This window comes from Equus caballus, chromosome 22 (assembly GCF_041296265.1).
Source record: "Equus caballus isolate H_3958 breed thoroughbred chromosome 22, TB-T2T, whole genome shotgun sequence".
NCBI lineage: Eukaryota > Metazoa > Chordata > Mammalia > Perissodactyla > Equidae > Equus > Equus caballus.
The window spans coordinates 23,677,026-23,695,573 of record NC_091705.1 but is presented as its reverse complement, the minus strand read 5'-3'; the positions used below and the strand labels follow the sequence as shown (position 1 = coordinate 23,695,573).

Genomic DNA, 18,548 nt, shown 5'->3' with positions numbered 1-18,548 from the left:
GCCAAATGAATGTTACAGAAGCCTTCAGGAAGTCATTTCTTTTCTTTGGGCTTCTGTTTCCTAGTGAGTAAAATGGAAACATAGAGCCCTTCTGGCTCTAGGATTCTGAATTTGCCTATGACCCACATTTCCCTCAAATTCAGAATACTGCTTCCTCAGCAGGTAAGGACAAAGGTGGCACAGCTCTTGGAGACTAATCACTTGCGTGGGAAGAGGTTTCTTGAAAGTTTATGTTACAGAGTTTGGCCTATAGTACATGTGCATCAGAGCAACAAAAAAAAGAGAAAAGCATTGTGAATAGAAAAGAGGCCTCACATGGAGAAAGCCCTCAATTGAAAGAAGAGAGGAAGAATCATTTCTAAGCATTATCATGCTTTTTTAAAGCCTGGAAAATATAACTTCAGATTGCTTCTGACTTAGTGCTAAGAAAACAGAATATACAAAACTAAGTCCCCAGTTGAAGGTAATATATTGGTACACAGTTTCACTTAAAACCATGGTGACTCTAAAGGGCGAGCAAAAAGAAAGAGGACAGAAAAACAGACTTCTTCTAGTATCTGCACATAAATCAATCCAAATTAGGGGGATAGGGTGTTTTCCCATCAGCATAGAAATACATCCAAAACCTATCTTTGCACTTATGCAGGTGCTGAACTCCATTACTTATCTTTGACCGTGGCATCTCTTCCTGATTGTATATTTTCTCTAAAATCATGACTGTGAGCCCACCATCAAACTACAACCCACTTCTCTAGTCTAGTTTCCAGTTGCTCCTCTTAACACACTTCTTTTTTCCAATTTAACTGAGTCACTCACAGCTCCCATAGCTACCCCACACTCAGGCTTTGTCTTATTCCCACTGCCTGGCATGCTCTACCAGTCCGTTTCATTTGCATTTCTACAAGTCCAAATCCTACCATGTAGCAGAAAAGCAATACGATGAAGTGTTAAGATCATCATGGACTCTGGAGCCAAAGTGCCTGAATTCTTATCCTTGCTCCCCTCTTTACTAGCTGAGTGCCCTGCGAATGCTACTTAACCTCTCTGTCCCTCAATTGCCTCATCCAAAACTGGTGATAATTAGAGCAAACCACCTGAAGGAGTTGTGGTCAAAATGAACGGGTTTATACAGGAAAAGGGCTTAGAGCAGCACCTGGCACAAAGTGAAAGTGTCAGCTATTATGACACTGACAACAACAGGAGGATGACAACGCTGACTACTACACCTTGTCAAGGCTCAGGTCAAATGCTTCCTCCTCCACAAAGTGTTCCCTGAACCTTCTATGGGGAAGAAATCATTATCTCCTTTGAATGCTTATAGTACTTTGAACTGTCATCTCTGTTAGAACACTTCTGTCTCATTTTATGTTATTTAAACATGTTGTCTCCCTTGCTGAGACTTTAAGTTTCCTCAGAGCAAAATCCACTTCTGATATGTCTTTTTATCACCCACAGCTCCTAACCTGATGCCCTGATCATAGCACCTACTCGAACATTTGTGAATGAGTGGATATTTGGTCATGAGCAGGGCACTTCTGCCAGCATGCAGAGCCTCAACCATTCTTACCACAACGTCTTCCAAGATCTTAGTAGGGCAAGGTCTGGAATGAAATTCAAAGTGGTCATCCTCTGATTTCTTCTTTGACTCTCGCTCTTGGATTCTCTTCTCAATTTCCAAATCAAAGCCAATAGCCTGAGTAGGTGGCTTGACAGGTGGTTTCTTGGGCAAGATGGGCCCACCTTCAAGAATTCTGGGATCAAGTTCCCGTGCTTTGAATTTGTATCTGGTAAGGTGAGAGTTTAAATGACAACCACAAAAAAAATTCTTTTAATAAAATGAAAACGACAGAAACACAAAGTAAGCCAAAAACAGAAAAATAATAATCATTAAGATTACCCATCTTGCACAGCAAAATTTCAGTTCTCTCCATAGCCATTATTTCTACCTCTAGAGCAAAGAATAAATGAGACAGTCCTAACATTCCCAATACTTTAAAGATTGGGGTTTCTCTTCCCAGAGGAAGCTCCACCTTCTCAAAAGAAGTACAAAAAGGAATGGAAGAAGGATATAGGAGACAAACTTCAGTACCAACCACATTAAGTCCAGTTTCCTCCACTGATAACAGCGGTAACGATCCCTTGGGTAGCCGGAAGGGGTGGGGTCTACCTAAACTAATCTCAGAGGATAACCATTAATTGGAATCCTAAGGAAGTTCTCCCACTCCAACCTCTGCCTTAGTTTTTTACCAGTTTACACTCCAGGACATCTCCATTTTCCCACTTTCAATCCTTTAATCATAGAGGCAGGGGCATAGCCTGCAGAGCCTCTAACTCAAATGCCATAAATTCCCATGGCAAGAAAAAGAGCAACTGTCCCCCTTACAGAAATGAAAAGAAAGCAGACAGATTCTTAGAACTCTCCCTCAAATGCTGCCGATGGGACTTACTGTTGCAGTTTCTCTAGCTCCTCGGCTTCCAGATCCGCTGCGCTTTTGCAGGTCACAGGCCTTGCGCGCTGCTTGGTTTGCAGCACGGGAGTCTGTGGGTCTCTGGATATCTTGGCCACAGTAGATTTGGAGGGTAACAGAGCTGTAAACCGAGATCACAGACATTTACCTAGCTCCCCAAGACCCCATTTCCCTATAGGTGCTAACTCAGCTCGGCAGCCCAGAGATGCCAAATCGCACAGTGACTGGCCTTCTGCTCAGCTCAGCTCTCATCAGTCAACCTCACAAACATTCTGTCCCTTCTTCTCTATCACTCTTTACTGAGGGGTATGAGGAGACTTTGGGTAGTCTGCTATCATCTCCTGAACTTAAAATCTATTCATGTCTGATGGATTCCTTATCACTGCAAAGGGCTGTACTTCCCTTCTATTGACAGTGCCAACTATTTTGCTTGTTATTGATAAATAAGATTGTTGCTTATTCTAGCTTTAAAATAAGGCCTTTCTTATTTAAAATAAGTAAAAACTCCCAATTTTATGAACTCTCTAAAAGCATCTACATCAAAGTATCAAGACCATCTCTCATAGAAAGTCAAATGGAGAAAGTAAAAAAACTATGTCAAACCATCAATATTAAGGCTATACTACTGCTCATAGAGAATATTGATTTACCTAGCCAGGGGCAATCTTATCAATTTTCACAATTATATAGGATGAGTCCTCTATTTTAGATCTTATCACATAAGATAAGAAGATAAGGGGCCAGGTCAGTGGCACAGCAGTTAAGTGTGCACATTCCACTTTGGCAGCCCAGGTTCACCGGTTCAGATCCTGGTGCAGACATGGCACAGTGTGGCACGCCATGCTGTGGTAGGCATCCCACACATAAAGCAGAGGAAGATGGGCATGGATGTTAGCTCAGGGCCAGTCTTCCTCAGCAAAAAAGAGGAGGATTGGCAGCAGTTAGCACAGGGCTAATCTTCCGAAAAAAACAAAACAAAACAAAAGGAATTTATGAATTTAAAAAAAAAAATTTAAAAAAAGAAAAAAGATGAGAAGATAGAAACCATGGGGCCAGCCCCACGGCCAAGTAGTTAAGTTCACACGCTCCACTGTGGCAGCCCGTGGTTTCCCCAGTTCGGATCCTGGGTGCAGGCATGACATAGCTCATCAAGCCACGTTGAGGTGGCGTCCCACATGCCACAACTAGAAGGACCCACAACTAAAAGCACACAACTATGTATTGGGGTGCTTTGGGGAGAAAAAGGAAAAATAAAATCTTTCAAAAAAAAAGAAGATAGAAACCAAATCTATTTATTTTATAAATAAGCCAGGCTTCAAGTATACATATAGCCATTATTTAGCTAGAATTGTACAGTTTTAAATAAAAATTGCAGAAAATAATTCTCCTTTCTGTTTGCCAGGACCAGGATTCTAGGAGCAGGGCATATCAGACTCTAAGAATCATATATTATTTGAAAAGTCATGTTTAATATTTAAATTTCCATTAGGATAAAAAACCATTTCATTATTTTCATAACATAAAATTTGACAAATGGCTACTGGAACATAATAACAATGCTAAGAAATGCTGTACTTAAAGGAACTTGTCTGGCTACCTACCACAGCACGGAACAATGCCTATGCAAGGACAGAAAAAATTGAGACCTTCAAAACAACCAGATTCTGCTTTATACAGAATGCCAGCCTTATGCTCCTGACAACTATTTTACACCTCTTCCATTTCTCAAATTTCTTTACCTTCCTTCTTGTGATTACTTTTATAAAGGTAGAAGCTATTAGATTAGAATCCTCTTATCTGTTCGCCACCAAATCTACAACCCACTACATTTGCACCCATTCCTCTCATTCTTCCACCCTCCTTTCAAAGAACCACCACTCCTCCTGTGCTAACTATCCCTCCCCTGGCTGCCTGCACAGGGACTTAATCATTGGTTATCCCCTTTCTCTCCTGTATCTTCCACTCCTTTCTGTCAGGGACTTCTCAGCATATGGACACGCTCTACCTATCTCCCACCTCCCTTGACTCTTACAGCTCCCTCCACATTCATAGCACTTACCACAATCTGTAATGATCTATTTGTTCACCTCTCTCACTGAATAAGAACTTGATGTTGAGTAGCACTAAATCCATTTTGTTCACTTCTATATCCCCTACACCCAACACAGTGCCTGGTGTTTAGTGGTTAAAAAATGTGTTGAGTCGCTGAACAAAAAGCACACAACCTTGAAGGAACGGAATGCCTTCAGTTTCTGTAGGTGAGTAAATGCATTTCACACTCTGACACATGGCAAAGATAGCCTTGATGTGTAATGACATCTCAGGTTACCTTAATTCCCCATGGCCAATTATTGACCAGGAGGATCAAGGTGGTTCATGGGTAAAAGTGGACAGATAGCTGAGTGGTTTGAGAAATGCTCAACTATACATTGTTGTCTGCACATAGGCATATGCCATACTTTAGTTCAAAAGTAGGATTTCAAGTAAAGGCAAATTTGTGCCTAAGATGTAAGCAAAGGGAATTCTAGGGGAGGCTCCATCGGGCTATGATATTGGTAAGAAACTTGCCTATTTCATCCTTCTTGCTCCTCAAATGGTATCTGTTAGGGGTTCGTTTATGGAAGGCTTCGACCTGCTGTGCAAGGGGCACATACGTAGAAGCTGTTTCATCAAATGTTCTTTTCTTTCCTTGGGACAGGTTGAAAGGCTTGATAATGGTGCATCCCCTAATCACTCGGGCCTGTAAAGAAAGAGTTTTTCCCAAAATGAAGTGTTACAGAAGAGCTCAGAGCTACCACAAGCCACATATTCAGCACAGAGGATTAAAAAAAAGGGTCCACATAAAGCCAAGATTATTATTCTTAAGTTTGCCAGTTCTTGAGCAAGAGTTATAACTAGTCTATTCCCATCTTTTAAAAAGCGGGGGAAAGAATCTAGCACTTAACAAATTATCTGTTCTGCAATAGTACATAAGGTGATTTTTCCCAAGCAAGTTAATGTTTTGAAGAATCAAGAGCAAGTATTCTGGGGCTGGCCCGCCGGTCGAGTGGTTAAATTCACGCACTCCACTTCGCAGCCCAGGGCTTCACCAGTTCGGATCCTGGGCGCGGACATGGCACCGTTCATCAAGCCATGTTGAGGCGGCATCCCACATGCCACAACTAGAAGAATCCATAACTAAAAATACACAATTATGTACCGGGGTGCTTTGGGAAAAAAAGGAAAAATAAAATCTAAAAAAAAAAAAAAAAGAGGAAGTATTCTTAGAATTAGAAGGGAAAAAAGCTGCAAAGGTATCCCACCCCAAATCCCTTTAAAAAAAACTGACTGGGCTTCCAGGTCTGGAGCAGGTAAGGTAGCTGTCAGATCTCTCCACACACCCTCCCTAAAACTGACTGATGAAGAAGCCTATTCTTTGGATCGTTAGTTTTTACAAAACGGGTCTCTGATTGGAAACAAACTCTTCAAGGACCTATGTCACAAGGGAAGAAACACAACCCCACGGTTTAAGACTGCAAAGGACTGACTTCAACAAACAACGCTGCTGACTGCAAACACACGGAGAATTCTCAGTATTGGATTTTTATTTAGGACTGTCACTGTCCTTGTTAGTGCTCTGGTAACACAACTGCACAGGATTTAAGCGGTCCGCCCCAACCTCATTTTTCCCATAAACTCTGTTATATTTTGTACACCACTTTGCAGACACAGATGTTTTTCAAGAATTTTGTAACAGCACAAGCTGTAACGAGCCTATACCTACAATTTGCCACACATAATTCTATGCGTTTTATGTACATTCTCAATTCCGTTTTCACAGCAAGTTGGTAAGATGCTTCTCAGAGAGATAGAGTGATTTGTCCAAGGTCACAAAGCTAACAGAGGATTTAGATCTATCTTAACTCAAAAACATATGCTTCTCTTGATTGTATTACTGTAAGTAGTGACCACAAATACTCCACCTGAAATCCTCACTGAATTAGTGACAAGAATATTCATTTAGTCCATCAACTTACAGGAGATGGAGGATGCTTTCGCAGTTCAGATGTAAAGTTCACTTCCTTATACTCCTCCTGGTTCTTAGGATGTTGTTTGATTCGCTCATCTGTGCGGAAGTGGAAGTCAACCGATTTGGTTACCTGGCTCACTGATTTCTTCACAGGTTGCCCTGAGTGAGGAGCAGAGTAAAACACACACGTGACACTAAGAACAGAGAAATCAGTAAATCCTCTTTTATTCAGTCCTTTTGGTATTTCTATTACCATGGATCTAACTTTGTTCACTCTTTACATATAACGCAAAACTTGAAACAGTCCTCAGGGACACGAATACGTGTGCTTTATTCATTGAGTACTACTGGGTTTGCGGCCCTTCAGTCAGACACAAACCATAAAGAGGCAGCAGGGGGAGAAGAAGCCCATTTCCCAAATGTGGTCACAGCTCTGGAGACACAGAGTAATTGGAATACTTTTGATAGGAAAAGGCATCAATTGACTCTAAAAGCACACTTAACTAAGCATCTCTAAGAGGGACACCCTGCAAACACCAGAAGTGCTTCTTCACCCCAGTAAGCAGGACTTTAGAGCTTTGACTCCACCATTAACTCTAGGCCAGAGCAAAGCAGAACTCTGACCTTCTGCTCCCTCAGTCACACTTTTCCTCCAGCTACAACTGGACTTGCTCAGCTTTCTGTTCCTCTGCTTAGGATAAAATGGGAAAACAACAACAAAAAACTGGCCTGCTCAATTGCTTTACTTCTGTCTCAATCCTAGTCCCTTCTTTTTCTAATACAAACAAAAAGAATTGGGAGGAAAAAGAAAGAAGGAATTAATTCTACTTGAAGAAATGAGGAAGTCCTCATGGAAAAAGGCCTCAAAAGATGGATGTGACTTCTATAGATAGAGACGGAGAGAAACAGCATGCTGTAAGAAAGGGCTAATGTATGTAAAACATTCTAGGGAATGATAATTGGGATATAAATGGTACCCATGTCCAGCCTTCTAAAGAAACACATCTTTTTATGCAGACTACCAGACAAGACAGCCGTTTTTTGCTTTAGAGACTTCAAAAATCCATACACCAAGGTTACCAGAAGCACCCCTCATAAATCAGACTCAACCAGAGCCAAGCTGACCTGCTCCTGCAAGAGCAAGTTTCTTGAATTCTTCGTTCTTTTTCCGCATCTCCATCACCTCCTGCTGCATTTTCATTCTCTTCTCCAACTCTTGCTCCTCAGTACTTTTTAGAAGCTTCCGCCTAAAGGGCAAATCAATAAAGGAGATAAGAGAGGAAAGGAGAAAGAGTCTCAATGATTCAAAATAATCTAAAGGCATTATCTAGATTAGATTTTTAACCTGTGACAAAATAACCATCAAAAACAAAAAGTAATATCTAATAAATCAATACCAAATTTGATAACACTATGAAAAAAAACCACGCACAACTTGTACTAAAATATTGAAAAAATTTAAGAAAAATTAGCTAAAATAGACTACACAAGGTATTACAAAAGAGCCACAAATTTGACTATAAAATGATTAGCTTTTATGCCAGAAGAAAAACTAAAATTAAAATAGCAGTAGGATGGGGAAAATAAGCAACAAATATGACAAAAGGTTAATGTACATAAAATATATACTGTGATACAAAGGACTTAGGAATAAAGCCAACTAGAGTTCAAATCGCAACCCTGTCATTTCATTTTCTGCCTATGTCATCTTGAGAAAACTATTTAACCTCTCTGAGCCTCAGTTTTCTTCACTGTAAAATGAGGAATATAAACACCTTCACAGAATATTTGTGACTCTTAAATTAGGTAATATTTCTGAGGTACTTGACACAGTAAAAGTTCAATTGAGAGTAGCCATTCTTAGTAATGACAACATCACTAAGACCACTTATAAATAAATAGAAAAGGAAACAGACTATTCACCCAAGCAGAAATATGGAAAAGATCTTTATAATAACAGTAATATAATCTTCAGTAGAATAATCTTGTTAGCAATCAAACAGATAAAAATCAAAATAATTTGATGCCATCAACATTATATCAAGTAAACTTGAAATTTTTTTTTTTTTTAGGAAGATTAGCCCTGAGCTAACTACTGCCAATCCTCCTCTTTTTGCTGAAGAAGACTGGCCCTGAGCTAACATTCATGCCCATCTTCCTCTACTTTACACGTGGGACACCTACCACAGCATGGCTTTTGCCAAGCGGTGCCATGTCTGCACCCAGGATCCGAACCAGCGAACCCCAGGCCGCTGAGAAGTGGAACGTGCGCACTTAACTGCTACGCCACCAGGCTGGCCCTGAAATAATTTTGAAAGCAAAAAAAATCCAAAGCACATGAGACAAGAAAATAAAATATTCATTCAAAGCTGACGGCACTGGGGCCAGACCGGTGCTGCAGCGGTTAAGTGCGCACATTCCGCTTTGGCGGCCCAGAGTTCATCGGTTTCAGATCCAGAGTGTGGACATGGCACCACTTGGCAAGCCATGCTGCGGCAGGCGTCCCACATATAAAGTGAAAGAAGATGGGCACAGATGTTAGCTCGGGGCCAGTCTTCCTCAGCGAAAAGAGGAGGATTGGCAGCAGATGTTAGCTCAGGGCTAATCTTCCTCAAAAGATAAATAAATAAAAATTTAAAAAAAAAAAGCTGACGGCACTGTAAATTCATACATTCATTTCAGAAATAAAATTGGCAATAAATATCAATAGCCATAAAACTAGTCTCACCCTTTGATAAAGGAATTTCTCGTCCCTTATCTTGAGGAGACTAAAAAAGGAAACTCAAAGAAAAGGCTCTGTATAAAGATATTCACTGATTACTTATAATAGTGAAAAATTGGAAACTGCATTTTCAACAGGAAATGGGTTAAATACAATTTGATAGAATATTAACAATCTATCAAAAAAGGATAAATGTGAAGATTTTGTAGCAGTACAGAAAAAAAGAAAATATAGCAAGTGAATAAAGTAGAATTCAAAGGTTGTTTATACATGATTGTGAAAATATGTATCTTACTTGAGTAAAGACGAGAAGGGAGCTTGGCAAAATAAAAACTGTTCAATTTGGTAGTAAGAACCTTCACTAACTTTTTCCTTTTATATTTCTTTTAATTTGCTTTAATAGTATCTTTTTCTCAATGTTTAAGACTTGAGTACTCACCAGGACATGAAACAATTCACCTCACCATGGTTACAGTTTTAAGAGTTTCCCAAAGCTTAGGTACAAGCTCCACGTGCACCAAAACAGACTGCAGATGTACCCATTTGTCATTTTACTCTATCGACTCTCAAGTTAAATTCAGGAAAGAAGCATACCTTACAGGTGGTATACAAGACACAGTATGTCTGCTCTTGACCTTCTCTGGGGAAGACTCATTCTTTTCAGAAGTATCTTGATGAGCATTGCCTTCTTCCTCTTCCTCTGGCTTCTTTTTATTGCTAGAACTTTTGTTCAAAAGGACAAAAAAATATCCCCTCAATTCCCTAAAGCACGCCCAGCTCTACCCTCCTCCCCAAATCTACCACATATGGCTTAAATTTTCTCATTCCTTAGGACAAGAAGCATGCTTCAACTGCAAGATTCTTCCAAGAGTATCATCAGATCACACATACCAACGGTTACCACAGGTAAACTTTGAGAACACCAACAGAAGCCAAGTAAGAGTTGTCTGCTGATGGTTCAGGAGGGTAGGGAGGGATTCCAACCGCTCATCATCAAATACACAAACGGCAGACAGCTAGGTGCCTTCCCAATATCTATTCCACTTTCTTTCTTACTAATAGAACTCCAATTTTGTTAGGGGTGGCAACGTACAAAGGCAAAAGTATTGTACTTGCTTCAACAGCCTCTACTGCAACTAGAGGGTATCCAAGTGACACAGTTGGGCAACACATATGTAACAAGGGTTTCTGGAAAATATTTCACTTTTGTGACATGAGTGCTGTCCCTCTTCTTTTGCCATAGTCTCCTTCTTCTTCTCTTGAACGGGGATGTGATAGCTAGAGATATAGCAGCTATCATGTGAGAATGAGGCAATAAGCACAAGGAAGAAGCTAAGAAACATAGAGCAGCCATCTTGAGCAACAAGTATGAAAAAAAAGCTAAGAATCACAGAGATGCTGCCCTGGCAATTTTTAGTCACTGAACGAAAGCCAACAGCAAACCAACTTCTGTGAAGCAAATAAATCACTATTCTTTAAAACATTCTAGCTGAATAGGCTATTACTTACAGTAAAATACAGTCCTAACTGATAAGCATAAGAACAAGCACCGTGTATTCTGCTTGCTATTAACTACAGGAGCCAACAACTGACAAGTGACAGAAGCTGTGGCTACTTACACTTTCATTTTTTTGGAGGGTAGAATCTCATTGATCACAGGAGTAGCACATCTCTTGGCTTTCATTTTTACATGGTGTTTTTCTTTCTGTTCCAAATCCTTCTGAGCAGAGAGTCTAACAGATCTTCTGTGGTAGAGGAATTGACAAAATTTGTGTGAAATGAATACATCTATTACAGGTACATAAAGGTTCCTCAGAAATGTGAAAGTCTGTCAAACTGCAAAGGGCTATACAAAGTTTAGTGGGATCCTTTCCACTCTAAAAATCTAATTTCTCCTTGTCTTACTGATAGTTTTTGAAATTTCATCATAAAATATTGGTACTTAAATGCATTTTGGTGTTTACAATTAGACCTCAATAAAGCTGATTTTTTTTTTCTTTAAAGGCACTGGCAATCACCTAGTACAACTCCCTCCTTTTATAGGTAAAAGTAAGAAAAGATGTTACATAGCTAAATGCTGTCAGGCTTGAAATTAGATATCAGATCTCCTGGAAATTGACTAAGATATTTATTTTCTCCTTTTTCTTTTAGCCACACCCTCCCTTTCCATGTTAAACTGTAACACATACCAAAAAGTAAACAAAACAACAATTAAGTTAAATGATTACAAAGTGAAGACTCATGAAATCACCTCCTAGGCTAAGAAACAGAACACTGGAAGTAGCTGCTATCTTGACTTGTTTTATGGTAATCATTACTTTTTCTTTATCATTTTACTATATAAACATGCATTCCATAAACACAGTATATTCATTTGGACAGAAAACAAAAAACAAACAGAAAACTTTATATAACAAATCAGACTACTACAAGTATTTTTTTCTGTCTGGTTTATTTCACTCAACATTAGGTTTGTGAGGTTCAACCACGTTGATTCTTGTAGCTTTAATTCACTGATTGTCAATGCTGTCTAACATTTATTGTAGGAATGTACTGCTATTTACCCAGTCTACTGTTGATTCTGTATGTCTCTCAGTGCACATGTTGCTGTTGGGTATGTTAAGTCATAAGATTGCTAGGTCACAGGACATTGGTTATGTCAACTGAAGTTGTCTCCAAAGTGCTTATACCACTTTATGCTTACACTGGCAAGATTATAAGAGTCTGCTTTGTTCTACATCCTCCTGAACATTTGGTATTGTCAGATGATTTAATTTTAGCCATATTAGTTGGTATGTAGTAGAACCTCATTGTGGTTTTAATTTGCTTTTCCCTGATTACCAGTAAGACTGAGCAACTTTTCATGTTTATTGGTCACTTGGTTATCCTCTTTCATAAAGTGCTAGTTCAAGTCTCTTGCTTGTTTTCTACTGAGTTGTCAATCCTTTTCTAATTGATCAGTAAGAATTCTTTATGTACTACGAATATGAACCCTTTGTAGATTTTATGTGTTACAAATATTTCTCCCACTGTGGGGGTAGGATTTTTACTCTCTTTATGGTATCATTTGATTAGATAAATGTGCTCAAATACATCAAACTCCATCCCCATTATGGCCAGGGCTTTGCTGTGTGTATCCAATTTAAGAAATCTTTCCTTATTCCAAGGTCATGAAGATATATTTTCCTATACTTCCTTATACGAGTTTTTTCTTTTTTTCCCCCTGCTTTATTTCCCAACCCGCACCCCCTCCCAACCCCCCCGCCGCCGGTACATAGTTGTCTATCTTAGTTGCAGGTCCTTCTAGTTGTGCGATGTGGGACACCGCCTCAACGTGGTCTGACGAGCGGTGCCATGTCCGCATCCAGGATCCAAACCCTGGGCCGCCGCAGCGGAGCGCGCGAACTTAGGCACGGAGCCGGCCCCTTCCTTATACGAGTTTTAGCTTTCATATTTAGATCTACAATCCCTCTAGAACTCTTTTCTATGGAGTGAGGTAGGGGCCAAGCTTCATTTTGTTCTATTTAGATATCCATTGTCCAAGCATTATTTTTTGAAGGGTGGGGAGTGCGGGGCGGGGGGGGACGACATTCTTTCCCCATAGGTCTGTAGTACCACCTTTGTCATATATCTCCATATACTGGAGAGTGAGTTACTCTTTGATTCCACTACTGTCATTGATCCTTAAGTAATACACAAAGCTTTAATTTCTGTAGCTTTATAAAATGCCTTGATATCTAATAGACACTTGAAAAGTATCTTGGTTATTCTTGGACTTTTGCATTTCTGCATAAATTTTGGCATCAACTTATCAATGTCCAAAATGAAAACCATTGGGATTTTTATGGGTATTGCACTGAATCTCCAGATCAGTTAGGAAGAATTGACATCTTTACACTATTGAGTCTCCCAATCCATGAATATGGTATATCCTGCCATTTATTTAGATTTTGTTTAATTTCTCACACTTCCTGTATAGAAGTCCTAAACACTATAAGAGATTATTTGATTTTCAAATTTTTATGCTATTGCATAGAGTACCTAATTTTCAAATCTTTATTATGGAGAATTTCAAACATATTAAAAAACGAAGAGAATAATATAATAAGCTGCCAGGTACTCATCATTCAGCTTCAAAAATTATCAACTCATAGCCAATCATGTATCAATTTTCCCTTTATCATTCCCCTAGATTTTGAAGCAAATCCCAAATTTCATATCTTTTAATTGCAAATATTTTCATATTAATCCCCAAAAGAAAGTAGTCATAAAAAAAATATGGAGTAATGAAGAGTGAATTCATCAGGCAAATCTACCTGCATTTTACTACAAAATGCATACAAAATAGAAAAAAATGACTATTTGAAGGGACTGGAAAAAGTAACCAAAAGCAGGCAGAAAGCAGAAGAACGTGAATCCATGAAAAACAGCAACTGCAAATGATAAGAATTATGAGTTAGTAGCTTTTTTGCCTGAAGGTGTTCCCCAAATGTGGCAGCTCCAGCAGCAGAAAACTTCAGTCTCACTTGCTATGGATAACAGAAGATAGAATCAAGGCTAGGACAGCAGCTGGAAATCTAGGTGGAAAATTCTGGAAGTGAAAGATGCACAGAAAAGGTGTCACCCAAAATCTGAACAAAAACTCCACAAATTCTTGCTTGACTGCTAAACTATGCATGTTTAAGAGAGACCTAGGGGGCGCAACGAAAAAGCAAGCAGAATCTCGTGAGCTATCCATCCTTAAAAGATATTACTGCAGGACTGGCCCAGTAGCATAGTGGTTAAGTTCACGCTCTGCTTTGGTGGCCCAGGGTTCACAGGTTCAGATCCCTGGTGCAGACCTAGCACCACTTACCAAGTCATGCCGTGGCAGCATCCCACATAAAATAGAGGAAGACTGGCACAGATGTTAGCTCAGTGACAATCTTCCCCAAGCAAAAAGAGGAGGATTGGTAACAGATCTTAGCTCAGGGCCAATCTTCCTCACAGAAAAAAAAAGAGAGAGAGAGAGAGAGACATTACTGCACTAGGAAGACTAGTGAGTTTGCTGCTTTTTTTATTAAGTGAGTCCCCAATGTGTATACAGTAGGATGGCACAAAGCTAAAGTCTACTAGCTTGAGATGTCAGAAGACAAACATCAGGGCTGGCAAAATACCTGGAAATTTAGAGGCAAAACTCCACAAGCAAGAGAACCACAGAGAGAATGAACACTTAAACCTGAGTATAAACTCTACTCAAAATCTTGGCTGACCACGAAACTTCACAGGCACAGGGGAGACTTCAGGAAGCCAGAATGAAAAAACGGCAGATATATGAATGGCCAATAATCACATGAAAATATGACTGATATCATCAGTCATCAGAAAAATGCAAATGAAAAACACAATGAAATATCATTAGAAAGACTGGTAATACCGAGTGTTGGTAAGGATATGGAGCAACAAACTCTTATATTGCTACTGGGAATGTATAATGGTACAGTCACTTTGGAAAACATTCTGGCTGTTTCTTATAAACATAAACTTTACAGTACGGCCCAGCAATTCCATTCCTAGGTATTTACCCAAGAGAAACACATGTCCTCCCAAAGACGTATAAGCAACTACTCATAGCAGCTTTATTCATAATAGCCCCAAACTGGAAACAACTCAAATGTCCATCAACCAGTGAATGGATTAAATATACTGTGGTATATCCATTCAATAGAATTTATTATCAGCAACAAAAAGAAATAAAATACTAACACATGCGATGAGATATGGATGAATCTCAAAAGCACACGCCAAGTAAAAGAAGTCAAATATAAAAGAGTACATACTATATAATTCCATTTATAAAAATACCTAGAACAGGCAAAGTTAATCTATCGTGACAGAAATCAGAACAGTGGTTGCCTCTGGGTGGGAGAGTGAGAAGGCAGAAAGAGCTGTAAGGATTGACTGTAAAAGGGTAGGGATGAGGGAAATTTCTGAGGTGATGGAAATGTTCTGTATATTTTGATTGTTATGGGTGCATGGTGGTATACATTTGTCAAAACTAATCAGACTGTACACAAGATCTGTACATTTTACTATATGCAAATTATACCCCAATAAAATTAGTTAATTTTAAAAAGCAGACTGGGAATCATAAAAATTAGAAAGAAGGCAAAGCATATGAAGACATGACCATTTTGGACCATTACTTAAATTCAACATACAATGAAGTTATAAAGTCAAGAGAATTACTTGGTGTCTTTAGGGAGAAATGGCTAAGGGATGAGATTCCAAAAACTAAAACATGTATTTGTATTAAAGCAACACCTCCATGGAAAAATTATTACTACAGACTACAGCCTTGTTAATGCTTAACTATTCTGTGTCAAACAAGTTTTGGCCATCTTTTAGCCTACCCATGGAAACTATGTGAAAATAGAACAGTAGGGAATTTGTATGATTATCTACACTTCCTAGTCCATCCGCTGTTCCTTTCTAGATTACGTATCTTTGGACTAAGATAAATATCAGATCTGAGACAAGTGGCACTAATGTTTTTTACCTCTTATTACGCATTCCCATAATGCAGTATCATTTAAAAAGTACTGTCACATATCATCTTATTTGGATCTTTCTTATAGTAAGCCTGAGAAATATGATTATTCTCAGTAAACTGAAGTTTTTGAGTGGTAGATGTACCTGCCTTCAAAACAAAACAAAAAACCACTCACTGTGGCTGGTTAAGTGGTGTACTGGTCAAGTTTGGTGCATTCTGCTTCGGCAGCCCAGGTTCATGGGTTAGGATCCCAGGCACAGACCTACACCACTTGTCAGCCACGCTGTGGTGGTGACCCACATATGAAGTAGAGGAAGATTGGCACAGATGTTAGCTCAGAGCTAATCTTCCTCAACAAAAAAAATAATTAAGAAAAAAACCATTCAGGCCTTCTGACTCTCAGAGCACCTGGTTTCCTGCCATACCATCATTTCCAAAAAGCATTCCAGAATTCGGTTAGGATGAGGGACAATTTTATACATATATAAAATGGAGATGCCAAGACACTAACACTTTTTTGTATTCTGAAGGAATCTGTAGGATACTGATTCGCTTTTCCATAGGTCTCACTTCAAACTCTAAACATGGAACAGAAATCATAGAATCAACCAATAGCAATCTCTTAAGATTCCTGTGATGTATACCTAGCTGGTTGAAATTTCATAAATTCTTTGATTAAAATGAGCTTCTTTACCAGAAAAGATTAGAAAAAGCTTGCATAATACCATCCTCAAAAGTTGATATCCTTGTGGCAGCATGAGCCTTTGCAAAGGATAACTTCATCACTTCTGAGCAATAATAAATACTCTGCCATTCCTCTTCCTTGAGGATATTCTAGGTGACACTAAAGTGTAAAGCAATAAACTGTCCTGCAATTTAAACATGATGGTGGTGGGAATTATTAGACGGCAGAAGTTTTAAAAAACCTAATTTGAATAGATAAGCTTTTGATTAGTGCCTTGTGAAGGCAACTAATATTAAGATTGACAGCTCTCAAACACTGTGTTTTTATTATCAAAAAGAGGATACTGATGCAAAATGCAACAAAGACATGAGATGTTCTGAGATCGCTAGTGCCAAGATTGCAGCTTAACCCACACATCTTTCCATTTGTTCATTCATCAAGTATTTATTCAGCTTCTGCTCCTGCAGGACACTGTTAGGCACTAGGGATATATGACACTTGCCCTTATAAAGTTTACCGACAACCTATAAACAGGGGAAAAAAATCTGTCAAAATCCACATGAATAAATGTAAAATTACAACCCATGTTGATGGTGCAAACAGCAAGGGCTTTGGAACCAAGCTGATCAGTTTGAATCCTGGCTCTAAAATAGACTTGGCTTGGGCAAGCAACTTAGTACCCCTGAGCCCTTGTCTGTAAATTAAGCATATAACCTACAACTCACACATGTTATGAAGATTAAATAAGGTGACATAAAGAGTCTACAAAAGATGAGACAAAGTAGGTGCTCTGTTCAGTTTGAACATTATTTATATAACCACCACTTTTGAGCCCCAAAACAATCTTACCTCTGAGGCTGGGCTGGAATATTTTTTGATGTAGCTCCCTCGACTTCCAGGGAAGAACAAGCATTTGATGGAATCGACTGTTCCACCAGATTTTCTTTTTCTGCCTCTTTGTAGTAAGTGTTGTCAACTGTAGGACAGCAAAAACTAGTCAGCACTCAAATCCCAAGGAAATAAGTTGGAGATGAGAGACACATCTATATATATGTGACTTAATAGAGAATTCTAGGTTAACAATTTTATCTATGTGTGTATGTCTGTATATATAGCCATCCTAAGCAGTGGAACCTTTAGTTCCAGTGGAATCTTACACAAAAGACCAATTTATAAAATCTACTTTGGTTGAAGCAGAAATGAAGTATCCAGGGCCCTGCCTATTTGTCAGCCTAAGAAACTATCTCAGAAAAAAAAATACCAAACATTTCCTCATGACATTTTATTTATTTATTTTTTTTAGATTTTATTTTTCCTTTTTCTCCCCAAAGTGCCTCTGGTACATAGTTGTATATTTTTAGTTGTGGGTCCTTCTAGTTGTGGCATGTGGGATGCCGCCTCAGCATGGCTTGATGAGCAGTGCCATGTCCACGCCCAGGATGTGAACCGGTGAAACCCTGGGCCGCTAAAGTGGAGCGTGGGAACTTAACCACTCAGCCACGGGCCGGCCCCTCCTCACGACATTTTAAAAAGATGAAATTCTGGGGCTGGCCCAGTGGCGCAAGTGGTTAAGAGCTCATGTTCTGCTTCAGCGGCCCGGGGTTCGCTGGTTCGGATCCTGGGTACGGACCTATGCACCGCTTGTCAAGCCATGCTGTGGCAGGCACCCCACATAAAATAGAGGAAGATGGGCACGGATGTGAGCTCAGGGCCAGTCTTTCTCAGCAAAAAGAGGAGGATCAGCCTCAGATGTTAGCTCAGGACTAATCTTCCCCCCCCCCCAAAAAAAGAAAGATAAAATTCTGAAATTTTCCATAGAGAAAAAGAAGTCACCTAAGATGTAAGGAAAACAGGATAAGCTGAACTCCTCATCAGCAACACAGAATGATAGAAGATGAAAGAACAATGCCTTCAAAGTAGCCAAGAAAAAAATTTTTTAATCTACAGTTCTATATTAAGTCAAACTTTCAATCGTATACGAAGGCAGAACAGAGCCATTTTCAAACATGTGAGAACTCCAAGTTCTCTTCTCCTGCACCTAATCTAAGGAAGTTCCCTAAGGATGTACTCCTGCAAAATGAAGTACAAATGAAAGAATATAAGTAAGAAGACATAAGATCCAGGAAACTAGG

At 39.3% G+C, this 18,548-nt stretch overlaps 1 protein-coding gene across 4 annotated transcripts in view; it reads right to left on the bottom strand.

Annotated features, from left to right (window-relative positions):
* Window positions 1-18,548, bottom strand: part of TPX2 (TPX2 microtubule nucleation factor) — a 53,609-nt gene that overhangs the window by 14,232 nt on the left and 20,829 nt on the right. For all 4 annotated transcript variants that reach the window (XM_001499757.7, XM_005604555.4, XM_014735091.3 and 1 more), the window contains exons 5-12: window positions 17,266-17,392; window positions 10,819-10,944; window positions 9,794-9,922; window positions 7,603-7,724; window positions 6,485-6,636; window positions 5,037-5,208; window positions 2,448-2,589; window positions 1,568-1,784 (exon numbers count right to left, since the gene is read on the bottom strand). In XM_001499757.7, coding sequence (XP_001499807.2) covers window positions 1,568-1,784; window positions 2,448-2,589; window positions 5,037-5,208; window positions 6,485-6,636; window positions 7,603-7,724; window positions 9,794-9,922; window positions 10,819-10,944; window positions 17,266-17,392 — 1,187 coding nt within the window. The remainder of the gene's footprint in view (window positions 1-1,567; window positions 1,785-2,447; window positions 2,590-5,036; window positions 5,209-6,484; window positions 6,637-7,602; window positions 7,725-9,793; window positions 9,923-10,818; window positions 10,945-17,265; window positions 17,393-18,548) is intronic.